Here is a 23,483-nt window from a genome sequence, read left to right on the forward strand (position 1 = left end):
CGTTAAGCATCTGCCTTCGGCTCAGGTCATGATCCTGGGGTCCTGGGATCGAGCCCCGCATCGGGCTCCCTGTTCAGCAGGAAGCCTGCTTCTCCCTCTCCCACTCCCCCTGCTTGTGTTCCCTCTCTTGCTGTATCTCTCTCAGTCAAATAAATAAATAAAATCTTTAAAAAAAAAAAAAAAAGACTTGAGTTTAGGTAACTAGCTCTTCCACTTACTAGTTGTGTAACCTCAGGTAAGAGGTAATCAGTTTCCTTAACTCTTACAATAGCTATAACAACACATATTTTCTAGAATGGATGGAAAGATCAAATGATTTCCTATAACAATGTAGGTCAGAGCATTCTTTGAAAGGTTATAGATATGTCGGTTACTGCTCCTGTTTTAAAGCTTAACTTCAGCTTTTACTACTTCTAGATCATCTGAATTATTATCATTTCACTAATCTAATGAGAAAAAAACTTCCTTTTATTTTTCTTACTTGGATTATTTTCTCCAACTCACCTGGCTGTCTCCAAACCTCTGCTAATAGGTATGTGTGTGTGTAGTTAGATTTATACCTAAGTCATATGACTTCGCTGTCCTCCAGAGGGTCACAGTCTAGTATTATGATGTATTATGAAACAAATGTGTCACAGGTGTCATAACCACATTAAACATAGGCATGCAGGTCTGGGCATATCTGATGGACATCTTCAGCCTCTTCTAAGGCAGAGTAGGCCTCCTGGCACCCCCAGGCCCTTGTGCCGCTGGTCCCCAGCCTGGCACTTCTTCTGTTCTCCCACTATTAGGCTCCAAGGGCTGCCACCACAAATTACCCCAAAGGTGGTGGGGGAGCTTAAAACAACAGAAATTTATCCTCTCACAGTTCAGGAGGCCAGAAGTCCAAATCAAGGTGGTTTCCTCAGGTAGTTCCTTCTAGAGGCTCTGAGGGAGAATCTGCTCTGTGCTCCTCTGCAGCTTCGGGTGGCAGCCAACAATCCTCAGCATTCCTTGGCTTATGGGCGCATCACTCCACTCTCTGCCTCCATTGTCACAGCGTTCCCTTAATGATGTGTGTTTTTAATGTCAAATTCCAATTGCTTATTGCTCATATACAGGAAAACAACTGACTTTTGTATATTATTAACCTCATATCCTATAGCCTTGCTATAATTGCTAATTAGCTCCAGGAGTGTTTTGGCAAGTCTCTGGATTTTTCTATATAGACAATCATGTCATCTGTGAAAAAAGACAGTTTTATGTCTTCATTCCCAATCTCTATGCCTTTTAATTCCTTTTCTTTTTTTTTTTTTTTTATTGAATTAGCTGGAGCTTACAGTATAATACTGGAAAGGAGTGGTGAAAGGGGACATTCTTGCCTTTTCCCAGTCTTGGGGGAATGCATCTAGTTTTCTCATTATTAAGCATGATGTTAACTGCAGGGTTTTTTGTAGGTGTTCTTTATCATACTCTATTACTAGTTTGTTGACAGTTTTTTTTTCTCCCTAAAATCATGATTGGATATTGGATTATATTGAATGCTTTTTCTGTACCTTATAGATGTGATCATATAATTTTTCTCCTTTAGCCTGTTGATGGGATGGAATACAGTCACTGATTTTCCAATGTTGAATCAGTTTTGCATGCCTGGAATAAACCCCACTTGGTTGTAGTGTTTGATTCTTTTTATACATTGTTGGATTCAATACACTAATATTCTGTTGAGGACTTTTATGTTATGCTCATGAGAGGTAACGGTCTGTAGTTTTCCTTTCTTACAATGTCTTTTTTTTTAAAGCAATCTCTACATCCAATGTGGGGCTTGAACTCACGACCCCGAGATCAAGAGTCACATGCTCTACCAACTGAGCCAGCCTTTCTTATAATGTCTTCATCTTGTTTTGGTTTTAGATTAATGCTAGCTTCACAGAACAAGTTAGGAAGGGTTCCCTCTGTTTCTATTTTCTGGAAGAGATTCCAGAGAATCGGTATCATCTTTTCCTTAAATGTTTGATAGAATTCACCAGTGAAACCAACTAAGTGCAGTGTTTTCTGTCTTCGAAGGTTATTAAATTTTGATTCAATTTCTTTAGTAGATACAGACCTATTCAGATGATCTATTTCTTCTTGCATGAGTTTTGGAAGTTTGTGTCTTCCAAGGAATTGGTCCATTGTACCTAAGTTATCAAACTGCCTTTACAGACTTGTTCATAAGATTCCTTTATTATCCTTTTAATATCCACAGGATCAGTAGTGACAATGCCCCTTTTATTTCTGATATTAGTCTTTTGTATCTTCTTTTTTCTTGGTTAGCCTGACTAGAGGTTTATCAATTTTATTGGTATTTTCAAAGAACTAGCTTTTAAGGGCACCTGGGTGGCTCAGTCGGTTAAGCATCTGCCTTCAGCTCAGGTCATGATCCCAGGGTCCTGGGATCTAGCCCCACGTCGGGCTCCCTGCTCGGTGGGGAGTCTGCTTCTCCCTCTCCCTCTGCCCCTCCCCCTGCTTGTGCTTTCTCTCTCTCTCTCTGTGTCATATAAATAAATAAATCTTAAAAAAAAAGAATTAGCTTTTAGTTTTGTTGATTTTTCTCTACTGATTTCTGCTCTTTACTTCTTTGATGGCCTTCTATGTACTATCTCTGTTTACACTTCTGTCCTCTCCAATCCTCCTACCCTCCTGCAGACAAAGTCATCTTCCTACAAAACTGATTATGTTTTTCACCTGCTTAAAACACTTCAATGGCATCTTCTGCCCTCAAGATGAAGCCTAAACTTCTTACTGTTATATCAAAAGCCTTGCATGATTTGGTCTGCCCATTCTTTCAGACTTACCATGTCTCACCCTCGGACCTCCTGGGGATTTGACAGCATGGCAAAGTAAGTCTTTACACAAATATTTATTTCAATTATAGGTAAGGAAGAGATACTTAAGTGGGTCAATAGAATGTACAGGAAACTCTTGAAATAATTGATTCAGATTTTTTAAAGCCCATAAAGAAAAAACTAGAGAAAGGGCTGGTAACCAAAAATTAATATAAAATAGATTTTTGAAAGTAGTGTTTAGAGACCTAGAGATCATAATGGAAGTTTGAAAGAAAAGTACAGAAAAGAAGGCACATCCAAATATATCTTTTCATTGTACATGTATATGAGGGCAACACAAAAAACGTGAACTCAAAAGGAAAAAAGTATCCACAATCCCATTATCCTAATATAACTACTACTACATTCTGCCATAGTTATTATGACATACCCAGATATGATTATAGTGACAGGCTTGAAGGCTGTATCTCCATGGTTCTCAACCCTGGCCTATTAGAATCACCTGAGGGAACTTTTAAATACTAAGGCACCTAAGTCTGATTCCTGATCTGCTAAATCAGAATCTCTGGGTGGTGAGGACCTGGGCTAAGAGCCAACATATGTAGACAGACTCCTCTGTGTTGGCAGGGCTCTCCCCTCAAACCTGAGTTTATTCTTGTTATCAACGAACTGGGAAAGTGCAGAGTTCCTCAGACAAAAGACAGTATCTTTTAGAGCGGTGATTCTCAACTTGGAACTATACTGGATTCACCTGAAGAGCTTTAAAAAAACCCAATGTCCAGGCTACACCTGAACCCCATGACTTCAGAATCTATACCGGGTAGGACGCAGGCATGGGTAATTTGTTTAAGCTCCCCGGGTGATTCCAATGCAGTCCAGTTGAGGAGCCACTGTGCTGAGAGCTCCAGGTGAGCTACAAAGAAGGAATGTGGCTCTCTGGGTCTTGATCATATAGGTACCAAGATGTGTAGGAGGAAGTCTTTGAACAGTGGGGGTTGTGAACAGGCTAGAAGCTGTGAAGGAAAGAGCCCAGTCCAGTCCTGCCAGGCCACGCTCTCCCGCTGTGAACTAAGGAGGGCTCTGGCCTGAGCTATCTACAGAAGAAACAGAATGCTGTAGTTTGCAAACCAGACTACCTTTTTGGCTTTCTATGCTCTCGGGGTTTATTTCTCTGTTGTCCCCTTTTAGTCTTCAGTGAAATATTTTTAGCTTTGGTTAGAGGAACCAAGAAAAAAAGGTTTTTGTTGTTGTTTTCTGCCCCCTCTTTTTTAAAGCATTAAAGAGAACCCGTGCTCTCTAGAGTCCACGTGATGGTGGCGGCAGTTCTTGAAGTGAGAGACCCTCCGGGAGATGGTGACACGCAGGGTTAAAGACAGGGGTCACGGGGCATTCCTCATCACTGCACTTCCCATTCTTCCAAAATCTTCCAGTACTGAGACTTAGGGTCTGCGTTTTGTTATTACAGATGGCACTATTCTGTCTTATATCCTCCTCCTCTGTCCTTAATTGAGTTTACACGCATTTATTGAATATTCACTGTGCACCAGGAACACCACACGAGGCACTGGGAGTACACCTGTGAGCAGGACATTCATACCTCCTGCCCTTACGAAGCTTACTGGGGATCACACTGACAGTGTGAATTTGGAAAAAAGAGAAAGCTCTGTGGAATAGTGGGATGAGTAGAAGTTTGGAGCCAGGTGGAGAGGGGTTCGAATGCTGGCTTGATCATATACCATTCTGTGAACACAGGTAAATTCTTTCCATGGTAACTTTCTCATTTGTTAAAATGCATTTAAGTACCACCTACTTCATAGAATTATCCACCAATTCATTCATTCATTCATTCATCCATGCAACAAATGTTTACTGAGCAATTACCAAGTGCTGGGCACTGTTTTAGGTGCTAAGAAGTAGTAGTGAAAAAAATAGACAAACCCCTTCCATCTGCCCTCCCTCTCGTGGGAGGGGACAAACAACAAGTAGGTAAAACATAGATATCCAACAGTGGAAAACACTCTAGAGAAAAATGGCACAGTAGGGGGAACGGGGAATGCCAATGGGGGTTAGGGTTACACTTTAAGTGGGATGGGCAGGGGACATTTGAACTAACGTCTGAAAAGATGAGGCAGTCTCTGCAGATGTCTGGGGAAGAGCATCCCAAACAAAGAAATGAGCAAATGCCAAGAGTCTGAGGCGGGGGGGGCCTGAAGTATTTGAGGCGCAGCAAGGAGGCCTGTATAGTATAATAAACAAGAAGAGTGGTAAGAAAACAGGAGTTTAGACTGTGGAAGGGCCTTGGTTGAGCATGGTAAAAACTCTGGCTCTTATACTAAGAGAAATGGGGAGCCACTGGAGAGTTCTGAGCACAGGAGTAACTAGGTCTATCTTGCACTTAACAGGATGGATCACTTTGGCTTCGGCGTGGAACTGGACCACCGGGAAGCAAGTGTGAAAGCAGGCAGGAGGGCTGTCATGTAGGAGATAGTGGTTGTCCGGACGGAGTGATAGCGGGAGAAGGAGTGAGAAGTGGCTGGACCTCCAGATATTTAAGGTAAAGCCAGTAGGCTTTGCTGATGATTAGTGTCAAAGACATGATGCTAAGGTTTTTGACCTGAGCAACTGGAAGGATGAAGTTACCATGTAGTGGGGTAGGGAAGATTCTGGGAGGCAGGGGATGTGAATCAGGAGTTTGGTTCTAGATCTGTGAAGTGTGACATGCCTACACACCCACGTAAAGGAGGCAACTGGGTAAACGAGTCTGAAGTATGGAGAAAGAGGACTAGGCATTCACTATACATTTGGGAGTCATCAGCTTCAGATGACACATGGGGCTGGCGAGGTCTTCTAAGCGGCTGTGGTGAGGACAGGTAAAGCAGAAAGCACCAAGTACAGCATCAGGCATATAGTAAGTGTTCAATAAACACTTTCTCACTGCAGCCATAGGTTGGCAGGCCATTCGGGGAAACAGTAAACTAGGCCTTGGGGTGTATTTTAGACTGCCCCAGGTTTATAGGCCTTTCACAGATGACTTGGGTTTTCACAAGCCTTTGGAGGTTAAAAATAATTGGTTTTGGCTTTCATATCTTTGTGTCTTCACAGAGAATTCCTTATGAAAGTAGACTGAGCACTAAAGTCCCAGTGCTCTCGCCCACATGGTGACTATAAAACACCACATTGTGGCAGCAGACAGGAGCTTTCCCAGAGCACAGAGCACCTACCCACGCTAAGCTGAAACAGACAAAACCTCCACTTTACTAAATCAGCTCCCTGAAGACTGGCATGAGCTCAGGAAACACACACACCTGGACACCAGGGGCTGGCTCCTTTGAGGCTCCTGGTGGCTCTTCTGTCTGCCGGACTAATGGGCACATTCCCGGCTCCTAAGTGAGATTTCCTTAGGGTTCTGTGCTGAGTGTTCTGTCTCCCAATACTGGTGCGCCTAACCCCCTCTCTTCCTTTGAGGCCTTGCTCAAATGCCGCCTTCCGAGGCCCACCCTACTACATTCAAACTCCCAATCTCTCCTCCAGCGTTCCCCTGTCCTCCTCTATTTTCTGCCATGCCACTTACTACCTTCCAAGATATTGAAAACTTGACTTATTGGTTATACTTTTTGTTTAGTGACCGACTTTGGGACTCAATGACTGGGATATTCTCACAGCACAGAACACTGCTTGACACACTGAAGTTGCTCAAGACATTGGTTGAATAAAGGAGGAAGTGCTCACCTCACTGTTGGGGCAGCAACCTGTAGCCCTGAGCCTTTCCCCAGGACCCCCGACTTTGAACAGCAGACTCTCAGAGAACCCAGAGCCTCCCCAGGAACCAGACTGCCCCCCTTTCCCCACAGGTATCATCCAATCAAGCTGTAGCTGAGTACACTGACAGCCTGAGTGTCCCCCCACCCCCACCCCAGGGGAATACGAGATTAATTCTTGGGCAATCTTGGGGCAGCTTCACATCCTGGTTATTCTTGTTCAGTCCCTCAATTATGTCCTTGTTGGTTTCTTCATGCTCAAGTCACTGCTCTCTGCTGCTTCTTGGCCCCATCTCCCACTTCTCCCTGCCTGCACTATGCTAACTTTCCACTGTGTTCTGTGAAGTCTTGTCCCTTTATATCCTCAGCTTCTTCAGTGAATGCCCCTTCCATCCACTGCTCTCACAGAAACCTGGGTCTCCCCTCAAAACGCCATTTCCTCTCCAGCCCTGTGTGATGGAGGCTGCTCTTTCTTGTATTCCCCATGCAGCTGAGGATCCCTTGTATCCTCTTTGTACTCCATCTATGCTTTCAAGTCACCACTTATGTCATTCTTATTAGATAAAATAAAAAACAAAAACCCGTCCATTGTTGATGCTATCCAGAAACACTACCTCCTACCCCTCCCCCCGCCGTTCTCAGTTACTCCCTTCCCATTCACTAAGTCTTTAGCTCACAAGACACCCTTTCCAATCAAGCTTATAAGGTCATCTGTTTGGCTTAGAATTTTCAGTTTTATCCCAATTACAAAGAGCATAGTTGGTACTCAAGGAATATTTGTGGGACACCTGGGTGGCTCACTCAGTCAGTTGAGCATCAGACTCTCGGTCATGATATCGGAGTCATAAGATCAAACCCTGAGTCAGGCTCTGTGCTCAGCGGGGAGTCTGCTTGGGATTCCTTCTGCCTCTCCCTCTGCCATTCTCCCTGTTCACACACACACACTCTTTCTCTCTCTCTCAAATAAATAAATAAAATCTTAAAAAAAAATTTTTGCTAAATGAATGAGTGAATAAATGAAACCTGGGGCATGGAGGAGGAGGCAAATTGAGGTTCAAGTCTCATTTTGGGGTTATATCCTTCCCAGTTTAGCAGACACTGATAAGGGTACAGGATAGGCTGAATCTCATCCGTGGATGATGATTATTATCCCCACTTTACAGCTCACTCAAAATTATAGTTAGTAAGATGTGGAACTGGGCTTTAAAAATCCATGTCTGGGGGCGCCTGGGTGGCTTAGATGGTTAAGTGTCTGCCTTCGGCTCAGGTCATGATCCCGGGGTCCTGGGATCGAGTCCCGCATCGGGCTCCCTGCTAGGCGGGGAGCCTGCTTCTCCCTCTGCCTCTGCCTCTCTCTCTCTCTCTCTCTGACTCTCATGAATAAATAAATAAAACATTAAAAAAAAAAAATCCATGTCTGACAGCACAGCCCATGTTTTTAACTGCCAAAAAACACTGCCCTCCTGGGTGCCTGGGTGGCTCAGTTGGTTAAGCGACTGCCTTTGGCTCAGGTCATGATCCTGGGGTTGTGGGATCGAGTCCCACATAGGGCTCCCCCTGCTCTGTGGGGAGCCTGCTTCTCCCTCTCCATCTGCCTGCCACTCCCCCTGCTTGTGCTCTCTCACTCTCTGTCAAATAAATAAATAAAAAATCTTTAAAAACAAAACAAAACACTTCCCTCCTGAACAACATAGCTTGCAGTTAAAAGACAAGGTTCATACAGCCTACTGCATATAAGTATTCTGAATAATTTTCATAGCGTTGACACATGATTTTGTCATATAATACAAGCAGTAGGGAATTCTCAAAGGAAACAGAAAACTATTTTTCCCCACAGAGATATAATTAAAAGAATATAGTGAAGACCAAAAAAAATCCAAAACATCTATTTCCAGATTTGTGGGGAATCATTGGATATAGAGACATTTTAATTAAGACTATTTCTGTATAATAGAATTTCAAGAATGGAAAGCACCTGAGAGGAGGAGTCAATTCTCATGCAGCTGTATCTGTGCAGGACTCTCAATTAAGGCACCTATGATTTGTGGGCTGAATCTAACCCACTATCTTGTTTTTCTGATGGCCCATGAGTTAAGAGTTATTTGTAACAGCTGAGAAAAAAAAAATCAGACTATTTCATGATACATAGAAATTATATTAAAATTTCAGTGTCCATAAATGAAATTTCATGGGAATACAGACCTACTCATTTGTCTACGTGCTGTCCCTCCTGCTTTTATGTTACAGCAGCAGAGCTGAGTAGTTGCAACAGAAACAATAAAGCCAGTGTTGGCTAAAATGGTGACCATCCGGCCCTTACAGAAAAAGTTGGCCAACCCACTATAGATAATTTCTTCTGGCTTATCTTTCAGTTCACTAACACAGTCTTCAGTTGTATCTAATCCTGCTAAATCCTACTGAGTTTTTAATTTTACTTAATGTTTTTCAATTCTAGAAGTTTTGTTTTTCCAAATCGGATATTTTGCTTTTTATAATCCCCTAACCACGTTCTCGTCTTTATTTCTTTAAATATAGTATATCTAATTGCTTTATCAATTGTGTTTGGTAATTCTGATTTCACAAATCTTTGCAGGTCCCCCTCTGTTGTCTGGTGTTTTTCATGGTTCTCACTAATGGAGCCTTATTTCCTCGTGTGCTTTACTGTTAGCTGTTCACTTCCTTGAAAGGTTATTTGCAAGGAGCTCACGTCTTCCTCCAGAGCAGGCCTGCATTTGCCTCTGCCAAGACCTTGGCGGCACTGCCAATCTGTAATACCTTAAACTCTCAAATACTTAAAGTTCACCGCTTGAGGTTCCATAGATCACCTGGCTGTGAATATCAAGTATTGCTTTTTTATTAACTTATTGCCCTGATCCACTCAGAGTTCTGGCAACCTTTTCTGGTTGAGGGGTGCAGGTTTCCTTCTAGTTCCTCCTATGCTGAGTCCTTTGGGGTTCTAGTTTAATGTGGAAAGGATCAAAAGATGGAAAATAGGGAAGAGATATTAGTAGACCTGGAGGCTAGAAGGCGAAGGTCTAACATTTAAACTCTGATTAAAGGGGAGTAGAGAGAGAGTGGGCAGAGGCAATATTTAAACAGATAATGGCTGAAAAATTTCCAAAACATATGCACTCCCATACTCCAGAAGTATAGTGACAGATGGTGGCTACACTTGTGATGAACAAAGCATAACATATGGACTCTTCAAATCACTATGTTGTACACCTGAAGCTAATGTAATGTGGTGTGTCAACTATATTTCAATTTTAAAAATAAATTCTGTAAAAAAAAATTGTTTAATTTAAAAATTAAATATTTAAAAATCTAAATGAATCCAATCAAGACAAATAAAAAGAAATTCTTACATTTATAAATTTATTCATACTTCATACAAGCCTTTCTTCTATTCTTCCTAAAAATCTTGGGAGGTAGGTATTATTATCTACATTTCTTCATAAGGAAAAACTGGTATTCAGAGAACTAAGACAAATTATCTACAGTCATGTAATTCTAAGCAGCAGGGGCAGAATTCAAATCTAGTTCTTCTGATTCAAGTTCAGGTTCTTTCCTGTACATCAGAAGTAGAACACAACAGAGCAGAAGGTGACTTTGTAAGAGGAGATCCAGCCACTGCTAAGGGATCACCTCCAGAACTCAGAACCCTGAACTTGGAAACTTTTCCCTGGAAGCAGGTAAAAATCATTCCCACACAGCTGTGCTTTCTTCTGAAGATAAGCACCGGATTGGAAAAGTCTTTGCAATTAGAGGCAGGAACATTCTAGCTTGTACCTTAACTTGTGAGTTATTCCCCGGGCTAAAGACCAAGTTGAACTCAAATGCTTCATGGGCCTAGCCTGGGATGCAAGAGCAAGCCGCAAAACAGCCCACTGTGTACCAGCCAACTGTCAGGACAGCAGGACAGGAGCGTCCTCCTAATTCCTCTCCCCACATTGCTGGAGACAGTTTAAATACTGTAGTTAACATGTCCTAGGTAACATGCCTTTTGTTCATCAATGTGACTTGATTTGGTAAATTACTACATCTCTTCCATTCTGGTGACATTCCAGTTGTTTACAGCTTATACTTGATTTCTTTTTCGCCCAGAGCACTAAATTAAGAATCTTTCTAAGGGCGAAGCCTATGGCTTTCTAACATAATTGGGCCCCATTCCCCAGATGTTAACATGTGGCTGACATCTCTCCACTAGCCTGGTATAAAGAGCAGACCATCCTTCCCTTGGGGCTGCCTCAGCGATGTATAAAAGCTGGGAGAATTACAATGCCTGAACTCACAGTAAGAGGCACAAGAACCACAAAGCCAGAGGCCAGGAAACAGCCCAAGGCTAGACAATTCAGTGGGAAAGCCAGAGAGCCCCAGATTCGATGTCTTGTGTGTAGGCGCAGTCACCCCCATCACAGGCAACTACGGTCAAGGGCTCATGCAAGAGAGGAAAGCAAGGAGACACAATTCCCATTTTTCACGTCTGCCTGGTACAGAACAGGGGCCACGGGTGTACAAAGACGACTGACAACCGAAAGGAGCTACAGGCAGTTTTGCAACCATTTACTGCAGATCAGCCATGCGAGAGGTGCCATACAGCGCATGAGCACACAGAACGGATGCAGCCCAATCTCGAGGCATCCCAGCCTAACTGGGGAAGGGCACAGTCATCCACCTATCCTTTGTGCGTCCATCCATGCAACCACGGTCCGGGTTTACCAAGCACCTCACAAAGATACGCCAGCATTGGCTAGGTGCTAGGGAGACCAGGAAGGCCAGAACAGGGGATTAGATACTCTGTACTTGAAAACCCCTATGAATTAATCATTTCAATTAAATCCTTACACTAACCCCGTGAGGTACGCATATTGGCATATTCACCTTACAGATGAAACTGGGCTCAGAGTGGCTCAAGAGCTGGCCCCAAATCACAAAGAGAGTAAATGGCAATCCGGAATTTGAATCAGCCAGGCCTGGCTCCAAGCCGGTGCTCTTAATAAATTGATAATTATTACACAGTTGGTTACAGTACGATGAGATCATTGGTGACAGAGGGACAAAATTCACAGGAAGCATCAAGGAAGAGATCGTGAATTTTGTGTAGGGAAGAGGTGGCCTTTGAGTTTTCCCAGGTGAGCAGCAAGGAAAGGGCAGTGCAGGCACAGATAAGAAGCCCATGCCAAGGCAGAGGGGAATGGAGGGTTTGCCTGTGGCAGAGGGATAGGAGGTAGTGCGGGACAGGAAGTCTGACCACGGAAGGCCTTGCACGCCAGGCTGCAGAGCATCTTTGCCAGGCCTCTGCCTCCTGCTGTAACTCAACCATCCTCTGCTCTGTAGCAGAAGCCTTTCCGGGGGCCTCCTTGTCCCTCGAACCTGGCAGGAGCTGCCTGTGCCAGCCAAATCAAAGGCTTTATGTTTGCACCCACAATCCCGTCCTCTCTGGGCCCCTGCAAACGGTACACGCTCCAAGAGTCTGCTGATAGACTGAGGCCAGAGGCCCCAGGGAGTCCCCCAACAGACACAGAACGGAGCAGGTGACCCTTCAAAGTTGGACCCCAGCTCCCAGAGACATCTACCACAGAGTTAAGGCGCCTTCTCATTCTACTCACAGTTTAGAGTCCAGCTTCAGGAGGAAACCCAACCGATCATACTCTGAAAAAGAAAAGCAGGAAATGTCACTGAAGTCAAGCCACTGTTGACACTAGCAGATTGCATTCCCCAGACACAGACCATGGGGACAGACAACTGCTCAAGGAACAGAGCCACATACATAAGCCACGACTAAATCGAAGTCACAGAACTCCTGCTGAACACCTGTTTTATGAAGGACCAGGTTCAATGCCAGGTGTTTCCCAGACCCTCTGGGCCCACGGTCCTATGCTGGCTGTAACTGCCTGCCTGTTTAAATGTGGTACTTGACTGAAATTTACTTAAACCACAAAACCGGACCCCCGGAGAAGTAACAGGGCCAGAAGCAATCTCTGCTTCCTCTAAGCTCGAATCGTAATTTTTGCTGAAGCAGCCGTGTTCACTACGAAGTGAAGGCGTGGCAGCCAAGGGGTCTTCAAATCCATGGCAATGAACCCATCCTCTTCATGACAACCACAAAAAGCTGACAGTTCTGATTACAAAAAGAGGAGGAAATTGAAAATGAAGTCTAAAAATAAGTTGTAAGATGTTTACGACAAATGATAAATCATGAATAGGTTAAGTTCTTTATATCTTTCCTCATTCTAAAATGAAGCTGAAGCGGTTTTACAAAGTTGTATGAAGTACAAGATTTTTAAAAAGAAGGTATCTGGGACCAAAGGGGGAAATAAGCATAAGAAAAATAATAAAATACAGCCAGGATAAGAATACCAAAACCGGAAGACCTATAAGGTCCTATGTGCTCGCTGGAGGAAGATTATAGATTTACCCCCAAGATTTCTCACAGCTAAAGCTAAATGCGAAGCCCTGATAAAATGGTTTCCAGTGTTCATAAAATAAACCAGCAGAATCACAGCTATTCCTGCTGCTAAGACTTGAGAAGTGTCATAAGATTATTTCTTATATCTTTGTTCAAGGATCGCAAAGTGTGTGTGTGTGTGTGTGTGTGTGTGTGTGTGTAAAGAGTGACTACATCAAAATAAGGCAGCCTATGAATGCAGTTCTCAGTCGGGCTGGCTTCACCTGAGGATAAAACAGAATACCAAGACCAAACAACTAATGGAAAAGACCATGCAGCAAGGCTTTTGAGGAACTCAGGCTTTAATAAGCCACGATGGGCCAAGAGAAGGAAGTTACACATCCTGACAAGTACCTCGCAGGAGCCATTGTGCAAGGCCGAGTAAAGCCCAGATTTGAACTCTTTCTTAAGCAGCAGAGCTGCAGTGAGAGAGTAATTCCTCTTCTTTAAAATTGAAGATACCAGCTAGGACACACAGCCCAACAGAAGCTTGCCTCCCAGGAGAATACGCTTGGGCGGTCAAAGCCTTTCCTCAAAATAATTCTGCTTTTGCTCTAACTCAGATAAATGGATGGGAGATGTTGCTTAATATGTCAGGAACCTATAAAAGTCAGGAAGAAAAATAAGGTTTCAATTTTAAAAATAAACAAAACAAAATTTGCAAAAAGGGTTAGTTTCAAAGGTTAATACTCTTCCAGCAATCCTATTTATCATTCCATAAAAAAAGAAAATCTCATTAACTTGCCCACATCTGTTGCTTTTCCCCCATGTGCTCATAACCTTGGGGCAACTAGCCTGCTACTGCTCCTCGGACCCGAGCTAGGACGCCCTTGGACATACAATGAATCCACGCTTTGGCTGGTTCCTTCCAGAGACACCAGAGAATGTTTTCCCCTTGTTGCAAACTCAGATGTCAGGACCACGCAAGAACATAACACAAATGAGGGAAGGAGGGGGAATGTGATACTCTCCCATAGTAACTCATACTACTGATTTTAGTTGCATTAAAAACAAATCCTGTTGAAATGTCTTTTTTTCACCATGCATTTTTGTACAGTGGCCATAATGATATATCTATGGATTATTTTCCAGTGGCATAAGTCTTAAGTTTTGTTTTACACATGCATATACTAATTGCATATTAAATAGATAAGAACACTTTGCATTTCTAAAGAAATTCCCTTGATGGCTCTCTTGGACCGTTGTTTTCTCCCTTAAGAGACGTGAGTACCAGAGATACTTCATTTTACTCTGTAATTTAAGGAAAGGTAACTGTGTGAGCCCAACAATGATAAATGGCAACTGACATTGCCTTTGGGTCACAGAGCCAAGAGGGAGTGGAGCCCATCTGGAGACTCCACGCCTTGCCGAAGGGGGAGCATCCACCGGCGCCAGCTAACAAAGGCAGTCAGTGATGCAGGCCCCGCGTTGCCACATTCTGACTTTTTTTTTTAAGCCAAGAATCTGGATCTTTGAAGGTAAATCTTCTCAATGTGTAACTATTAGCAACAGATTCAAGAAAAATGTAAAGATCATGAGAATTACCCAAAATACGTCCATGGGCAGGATTCAGCCAGTGGGCTCACGGTCTATAAACTCTGTCCTAGGCTGGCAGCCCATGAGGACTGGACGCGTTTCTCTTTCGTGGCTGCACACAGTAGATGCTCCATAAATATTTGCTGACTGTTATTACCAGGATTATTTGGTCACGATGGTCATATATCCAGATCAAATTAGTCTAGCAGGATGCTAAAAAGAGTATTTCAGGGGTGCCTGGGTGGCTCAGTGGGTGAAGTGTCTGACCCTTGATTTCGGCTTGGGTTGTGATCTCAGGGTCGTGAGATCCTGCTCTGAGTCAGGCTCTGCACTGGGCGGGGAGCCTGCTTAGGATTCTGTCTCCCTCTGCCCCCCTTCCCCATTGCTCGCTCACTCGCTCACTCTCTCTAAAAAACAGTATTTCAGCCAAGCCTCTGGGATGACAAATTTCAGACACTAAAGTGAGGTTCTAGACTGAGATGTAAATTTTCAAGGGAAATATCTGAAAGCTTGTTACGTAATTCGAAAGGCCCTCCCTACATCAGTTATAAAAGTAACTGGCTATGAGCAATTAAGGAGGGAGGATTTGAACAGCTTCCCTGGAGAGAGCAGTGCTATGGACTCCATCTCACCTAAGGGGCAGGATGGGTAGTACTTGTCTCTCCCTCACGCCTGGTGAGGGAAGCTTCACTTTGACCCTTAAAGAGTGGGGAACATGGTGGACTTCGGGTGCCTGACTTCCACCTGACCAGTGTAAAGGACACAAGTTGGGCTGGATGGAAGGAGAGATGCATTAGAACTGGCCTGCACCCCTAGAATTTGTTGTAGAAAAGGATGTGTGAATGAGCTGGTGTGGGTTTGTTTTAGGTCCCTTCCAAAACACCTGTCCAGAGGGTGGCCAGGGCCGCAGCAGAGAGCAGTGGGGCAGACACCGAGTCCCAGGAGCTGCAGAAGGAGTGACAAGGTTCTGGTGAGTGCACTGTCCCCATCAGGGGAACTGCACAGCAGAGGTCCCTCGTTGGAGGGGGTCTTCAAATGCCTACCAGAGCACCCCACAAACGTTAGCTTTAAACACTCAACAGCTGAGACAGTGCTAACGGGATCTTAGGTCTTTTCTGCTCCCATTCTCTCTCTCCCTTCCCCACCAATTCCAGAGAGGTCAGAAACTGCAGGCAGCATCTGGGGAGGGCTGCAAGGAGAAGGCCAAGCAGGGCACATCCCCTTCCCAGGGTCAGGCACCTGCTGGTACGAAGCCCTGAGTGCAGGGAGGGGAGGTCACTGTAGCTTTGAATGAATTGAAAGCTATGGCTATTACATAAGGCTGGATACTCTAATTTTGGAATTGGTGACTCCATGTGACCATGGGATTTTTATTACCTCAGCGGTATCAAAAAATTCTCCGGACCTCCCACACTGAAAACACTTTAAGGGGACACGGGGAGACAAAATGAAGCCGGCTTTGATTATTCCCTGATGTGTCTTGAATGTTCAATATACTGGTTGTACTAATTTAGGCAAAAAGGGCAATTTAACGGTTCACACAATCGAAGTGTGGAAAGGGCCAGGGTGCAGAGGGCTTCAGGGACCACAGAAAGTGACTGGAACACCACTGGGCCTCCCTGAGCCATTACTCTCCCCGACCGGCTTCCTTCCTGTCAGAAAACATGCTGCCAGCAACTTTCAGGCACACATCTTCAGCTTTGCCTCTGAAAATGGACAGAGACTCCATCTCTCTGCTCCTAATGGCAAAACTCCCAGGAAAGGGCCTGGTGTGCATCCATTCCTCACGCCTGCTCTCATCACCGTGACAGGAGACAAGGATTATAAAAAATCATGATTCCCACATGACACGTGTGGTTAGGAGCATTTACCAGAAGAAGGAATGTGCTGTCCTGAACAAATGCAGGCTCTCAGGAACAGGAGGAAGTCTTTGGAAAACTCAGAGCTGGCTGAATCTCCCGGATACAATAGGTATGGCCACGGACTACCTGAAATGGGCCACTGTTGAAATGGGCAGTGGACTTTTTTCCTCTCATCCTCATTCCACTGTGGGATTTTTCCTCCCCTCACCAATCTCCTTCTAAAATCTTTCTCATAATGCCCTCTGGCTCACCTCCCTCTGCTTCCCAGCAGCCCTGAAGCCTGGCTCTGCCGTGTGAGACCTCGCTTTTCCTGCAGCTCTCAAGGGGAGGCTTTCCTCTCAAATGCCAACTTCCTGCAGACACAAGGCGGGAGTACTGATGATGTGCTGTGGTGCTGCTTTCATCACCTTTCTTGTGTTTGGGGTTCACTGAGCTTCTTGGATCTATCGGTTTATGGTTTTAATCAAATTTGAAAAATTTCTGGCCATTATTTCTTCAAAAATTTTTTTGCTCTCCCCTCTCTTCAGGGGAGTTCCAATGACACAAGTATTAGGCCGCTGGACATTCTACCACTCACTGATGCTCTATTCATTTTTTTTCCAGTAATTTTGCTCTCTGTATTTTGTTCTAGATAATTCCTATTGAAATATCTTCTAGTTCACCACTCTTATCTTCTGCAGTGTCTAACTGACTGTTTTCGGTTCAGTATAGTTTTCATCTCAAACACTATTTTTCATCTCTAAATTTCTTTTTTTATATCTTATATATCTTCCCATAATATTCTGTTTTCTTCTACCTTCTTGAAGATAGGGAATATGTTTCAATGTCTTTGCCTACTAATTCTATCAATTGTTATCACTAGGCCTATTTCTATTGATTGTTTTTCTCATTATGGATTGTTTTTTCATGCTTTTCTGAATTGCCTGGTCATTCTTTATATATTTATATATTTTTTTAACTTTTAATTTAATTTTAAGGTTATTTTTAGATTTTATTTATTTATTTGCCAGAGAGAGAAAGAGAGAGGGAGTGCGCACAAGCAGGGGGAGGGGCAGAGGCAGAGGGAGAAGCAGACTCCCCACTGAGCAGGGAGCCCGACATGGGACTTGATCCCAGGACCCTGGGATCATGACCTGAGCCGAAAGCAGACACTTAACCGACTGAGCCAGCCCGGCACCCTTAAGTTTTTTTATTTTAACTCCAATATAGCTAACATACAGTGCTGTATTAGTTTCAGGTGAGCCTGGTCATTCTTGATTGGATGCCAGCCATGTGAATGTTACTTTGTTGGGTGCAGGATATTTGTGCATTCCTTAGTTATTTTTGAGATGCAGTTAAATTACTTAAAAGTTTGATCCTTTCAAGGCTTGCTTTTAAGTTTTGTAGGGTTAAGATCAGAGCAAAGTGGACTTTAGTCTCAGTCTTCAGTCTGAGCTTTTCCTCTCCTGAGGTCCAGACTTGTAAACCCAGCTGTCTGCTGGACATATCTGCTTCCTACAGACACCTGAAATTCAGGCTGCCCCACACAGATTTCTCTTTCACCACTCTCACACGTGCAGAACCTGGTTCTTCTCCGGTAGTCCCTGCCTTAATGAATGGTACCACTATTCATCCAGCTGCCGAGCTTGAAACCTGAGAGAATTCCTTGATTCCTATTTCCTTCTTATTTAATTACCATGTCCTTTTTTTTTAAAGTTTTTAAATTCCAGTTAGTTAACATACAGTGTAATATTAGTTTCAGGCGTACAATTTAGTGATTCAACACTTACATCACCCGGTGCTCAACACAACAAGCGCACTCCTCAATCCCCGTCACCTATTTCCCCCATCCCCCACCCACCTCCCCACTGATAACCAGTTTGTTCTTTGTAGTTAAGAGTCTGTTTCTTGGTTTGCCTCTCTCTCTTTTTTCCCCTTGGCTCATTTGTTTCGTTTCTTAAATTCCACACATAAAGGAAATCATATGGTATTTGTCTTTCTCTGACTGACTTATTTCACTTACCATAACACTCTCTAGCTCCATCCACGTCCTTGCAAATGGCAAGCTTTCATCCTTTTTATGGCTGAGTAATATTCCATTGTATATATACCACGTCTTCTTTATCCATTCATCTGTTGATGGACACCTGGGCTATTTCCATAATTTGGCTATTGTAGATAATGCCGCTATAAACATTGGGGTGCATGAATTACCACGTTCTTTTAATTTCATCTTCTAAATGGATCTCAAACCCACTTACTTTTGTCCATTTTTACTATCCTTGACTGAGAAGCCAGCTTCACCTCTCATTTGGATTACCTGCTTCCTGCCTTATCCCTCTCTAACAGATTCTTCCTGATGTGACCAGAGCTATCTTTCTATAGGACAAATATGGTCATGTCATATCTGCTTAATATGCCCCTCTCTGTCAAATAAATAAATAAAATCTTTTAAAAAAAATAACTGCCGGGGCGCCTGGGTGGCTCAGTCGTTAAGCGTCTGCCTTCGGCTCGGGTCATGATCCCAGGGTCCTGGGATCCAGCCCCGCATCTGGCTCCCTGCTCAGCGGGAAGCCTGCTTCTCCCTCTCCCTCTCCCCCTGCTTGTGTTCCCTCTCTCCCTGTCTCTCTCTCTCTGTCAAATAAGTAAATAAAGGGGCGCCTGGGTGGCTCAGTCATTAAGCGTCTGCCTTCGGCTCAGGTCATGATCCCAGGGTCCTGGGATCAAGCCCCGCATCGGGCTCCCTGCTCCGCGGGAAGCCTGCTTCTCCCTCTCCCACTCCCCCTGCTTGTGTTCCCTCTCTCACTGTGTCTCTCTGTCAAATAAATAAATAATAAAATCTTTAAAAAAAATTTAAAAATTAAAAATATTAAAAAAAAATAACTGCCTAAAACCTCTGAATGCCCTCTATTGTTCTAAGAATGAATCTCAGTCTCTTGGTTCATAAGGTCCATCAGGATCTGACCTATAGCGACCATTCCAACCTTACTTTTGGAGTGCCTGCACCACCCCCACTCTGCCCCTGCCAAATTCCATGCTCTGGCCAGACTGAGCTACTTTATTTTCCTCCAAAGTATCTTTGACATCTCTAGGCCGGCCTTCGTACATGCTTTTCCCTTCACTTAAAACATTATTCCCAACCCCTTTCCACATTGGGTTATTCTCTACACATTGCTCCTAAGTGACCCATGGTCACCTCAAACTCGAAATGCTGCAAATCAGACTTATCTGCACCCTGTCCCCCAGCCCTATTTTTTGTTTGTTTGCTAGTACCATTACCATTCAGTCCTCCAAGAAAGACATGTTTGGTGCACCCTCTCTCATTTCTAAATACAGATCCTCCTCCCTACATTGCGGTCACTGCTTTTCCTGGATGGGCACTGTTGCTCAGGCCGTGTGGCAAGCTCTTCATCTGTCTGTACCTGTCCTCCCGGCCTCGCCTTCCGCCACTCCCCTTTGGGCAGCCTTTCTGCCTGAGAGCTACTGCAGACAGTGTTTCCTCTATTTGCAATGCCCTCACTCACCCTGCTGACTTGGCAAACACCCACTCATCCTTCAAGATACAGTTGTCAAAGCAAAATCTAACAGGTACTTCAGCAGCACTACAAGGACCTTCTTGGCTTGGCCCTTACCTACCTTTCCATCTCCAACTGCACTGTCTTCCCCACTGTGCTCTCTGCTCAGGCCATTCCAGCCTTCTTTCCGTTCCTTGAATAAGCCACGAGCTGTTTCAATATAAGACTTTTTCTTAGAAGCAGTGTTTTTCTGTCTGAAATGTGTCCTCTTTACTTGGTTAATTCCCGCTTATCCTTTAGACCCTAGTGCAAATCTACTCTTTCAGAAGAGCATGCGTTGACCCTCCTGCCTAGGTTGTGCCCCCTCTTTCATGCTCCTCTAACACAGTGTTAGAGCATTAACAATCACTTGTCCTCTTGGCACTTCTGTCCTCCTTTGGAAACAAGCCCCTTGAATTTCTTTTAAGGAACTGCCCTTCTTCTCCTACAGGCAAGTGGTGAGACTGTCAACAGGATTTGCCTGCCCAGAGCAGAGGCACTTGACAAAAGCTAGGTTAGTTAGTTGGACTCTTTCCCTCTTAAGCGGAGTGGTGCCAGGGAGTAAAACAGGGTGCTGAAGGAATGGACTGTTTGTTGTAATCTAGATTCCTGGCACTGCCCTTCATGTTCTGAGGGCCAGCTGTATGACATTTAATTTGGTTCTGTGGGTACCCATGACCTTCCAGTAAATTCCTTTTTCTTTAAGTTAGCCGAGTTCAGTTTCTGTTGCTTGCAATTAAACAATCCTAACTATATATATATCTTGTATAGGGTCTGGCACAGAGGTTGGTATTCCATCAATGTGCTAAACAAATGGAAGAATGAACTGAGTGACCAGATGACCAAGAGAGCCTAATGAGTAGCCCTAAGACCTGGATTCTCTGTGTCCTTCCACCCCTTACTGCAGGGGGCACCAGGAACTGTGCACCAATGGTGGCAGCAGCTGAAGCTCCCTGTCACTAGCCCGGCCACCTTCTATAGCGCTCCCAGCCCACCCGGATGATTACGTCACAGTCACCTGCCCTGGCTCTTCTTAGGCACTCCTCCTCCATTTCGGTTTCTGGCTTTTACTTTGGGGTTCCCTTTTGAGGACTCCACATTTGCCCAGGCAATTCCTTCCTGTCATTTATAAAAGCCTAAAACTTAACTTTCTCCACAAAGACTTCCTGAGGCTCCTGAGTGACTAACCCCATTTCCAGCGCAGCCAGAGATCGGACCTGACCAGCACTGCGCTCTCACATTCAGAAGCTGGTTACTGGTGGTCTGATCTGTGCCCTGTTCCTCATGGAGTTCCCAGACTAGCAGGAAAGCTGAAGTCTAATCTTTAGGAAATGTAAACTAGAATAGAAAGCAATCAGGGAGGCAGAGGCATAATGCTCTGGGACGCAGGAGCAGAGTTTCCTACTATCAGGTGCGGGCAAGGCTGTAGATCCCAGAACATCTCACTGTATACAAATGTGTTTCTGAAGTTGCACGTGAATGCAGCTTAGACAACAGAAATGCTGTTGTGAGTGTACTGACTCTTCAGGGTTGATTTGCATCTGGGGAAGCTGGCAGTAAAGCCTGGGTCTCACCAGCAGTCCACTGATGCCAAATCTGTGGTAAGCACAGAAGACTCTGGGACTCGCAAGTCAGCTGCACACAACGTAGGCTGATGTGCATTTGCAGCACCCCCCTCCCCGGGCCTGAAGGTGCTCTCTCCTCAGGTGTCAAAGCAGCAAGCCCACAGCTATGCAGTGAAGGAGAAATGTTTAGTCTGGTGGTTTGGGCTTCCTGCCTTAGCTTCCTGCCTTACCTTCTAGCCTCATCATTAGGCCACGGAGCCCCAGAATGGAATGCTTAGCAAAGGTCAGCATTATAAAAATCCCTGACCAAAGAGCACACGTGTGTCCTCTGCCTGGCTCCAGGTGGGAAGTGGCATGGATAATGCAAATCTCTGCTCTTCTCCCACACCTGTACCACGTCAGACCCATGAATGCGCGCAGTGCTTTTTCAGATGGCTACAGCCTTTGAAATTAACCATTAACTCTTCCACTGCCGTTCCAAAGGACCAAGTCGGTGTTCTGAGCTCATGCAAACTCCTAGAAGGTTCAGACACTGGACATAAACAAAAGGGGACTATACACTAAAGTGTGTATGCACCTGGTGATGAAACCTCTCTCTCTGTAAGACAAAATTAACAAAATTACAAGGAGAAATACACGAGTCTCCTGTCATCATAATGGGAAACACAAGAACCACTGAAAAACCAGGCTCACAGAATCCGTGAGAATTCAAAAGACTTGAACAGAACAATTAATAAATTTGAACTGATATACAGAGTACCTTACACCCAACAAGTGGAGAATGCACTTTCTTTTCAAGCATATATGGAACATTTATGAAAACTGACCACCTCTGAGGCATAAACCCTGATATAAAAAATTACGAATGCTGAAATAAGCTCAAGCTTTTCACTTAAAAATTTGAAAATGCCTATTTGTGTTCAACATTTAATATATTCCATAATACTTTGTATTTCATTTTGTTCATAATTCTGTAAAGAAAATTATAAATGCTCTCACAATGCCCGATTTAGATAACCCTAAGTGCCCTCCTGTTTATTTTAGCATGGTGTATGAACAGAATCATTCTCAACCTCTGCTCTCACGTGTAAACAGCCGGGAACACCGCACTACACAGCGAGATCCTATTCTAGGATGAAGGGAGACCTCCCCCAGCCAAGTATCCTACTCTAGCCTCATCATTAGGCCACGGAGCCCCAGAATGGAATTTCTGGAACACAGGTGCACACCGTGAGCCAACTGTGCTACTGGCATTTTTGGTCTCCAGTGACCCACTTCCCTTTTTCATTCTAAAGAACAACCACAAAATCCCATCAGCTGTCCCTATAATCCGCACAAAGTAGATGTTTAGTAACTAATGGCTGCTGATGACATCGGTGAACATTTCCCACGAAGAGGAACAGTTTGAAGAACACTGCTGGGGTATATAAAGTTTATGGGATAAAGATATGGATGTCATTCCATCGGAAAATTACAGTGCTTCATATTAGAATGCACACAAACCAGACAGACAGGACAGGCCAACAGGCAAGAAAACTCCAACCACATTAAGGAAGAAGCTCTGCAGCCAGATCTTCTCTAAAGGGGTCATCTTTGGCTCCAGTCTCTGAGCTATGATGAATTGCTAAGTGCAAAGGGCTGAGGGGTAAATGGAACAAGGACCTATCTTAACCAAAACAGGTCTCTCATTTCCGAAGGAATGGCACTGCACAGTCTCCAAAAACAGTCATAAGCTATATTAAACAGAAGTAATATAGGTCATGGCTTGGGTGAAGGAGAAAGTTGGCAACAGTTGCAAATGGACTGTCAGACACAGCAGGCGAAGGGAGAAAGTGAGGGGAATGACTGTTTATTGAGTACCTACTGCGTATTCACACTACTCTCAGTACTTTTACCTACACTCTCTATTTAATCCTTAAGCCCCTACGGGGCAGGCACTGTCTCCATTCTACAGATGAGGGAACAGAGGCTTAG

General features: G+C 44.2%; 1 protein-coding gene across 4 annotated transcripts in view; it reads right to left on the reverse strand.

Annotated features, from left to right (window-relative positions):
- ST3GAL3 (ST3 beta-galactoside alpha-2,3-sialyltransferase 3) overlaps positions 1-23,483 on the reverse strand; it is a 181,577-nt gene that overhangs the window by 83,766 nt on the left and 74,328 nt on the right. For all 4 annotated transcript variants that reach the window (XM_078073266.1, XM_078073265.1, XM_078073268.1 and 1 more), the window contains one exon: positions 12,175-12,217. In XM_078073266.1, coding sequence (XP_077929392.1) covers positions 12,175-12,217 — 43 coding nt within the window. The remainder of the gene's footprint in view (positions 1-12,174; positions 12,218-23,483) is intronic.

This window comes from Halichoerus grypus, chromosome 5, assembly GCF_964656455.1.
Source record: "Halichoerus grypus chromosome 5, mHalGry1.hap1.1, whole genome shotgun sequence".
NCBI classification, from domain to species: Eukaryota; Metazoa; Chordata; class Mammalia; order Carnivora; family Phocidae; genus Halichoerus; species Halichoerus grypus.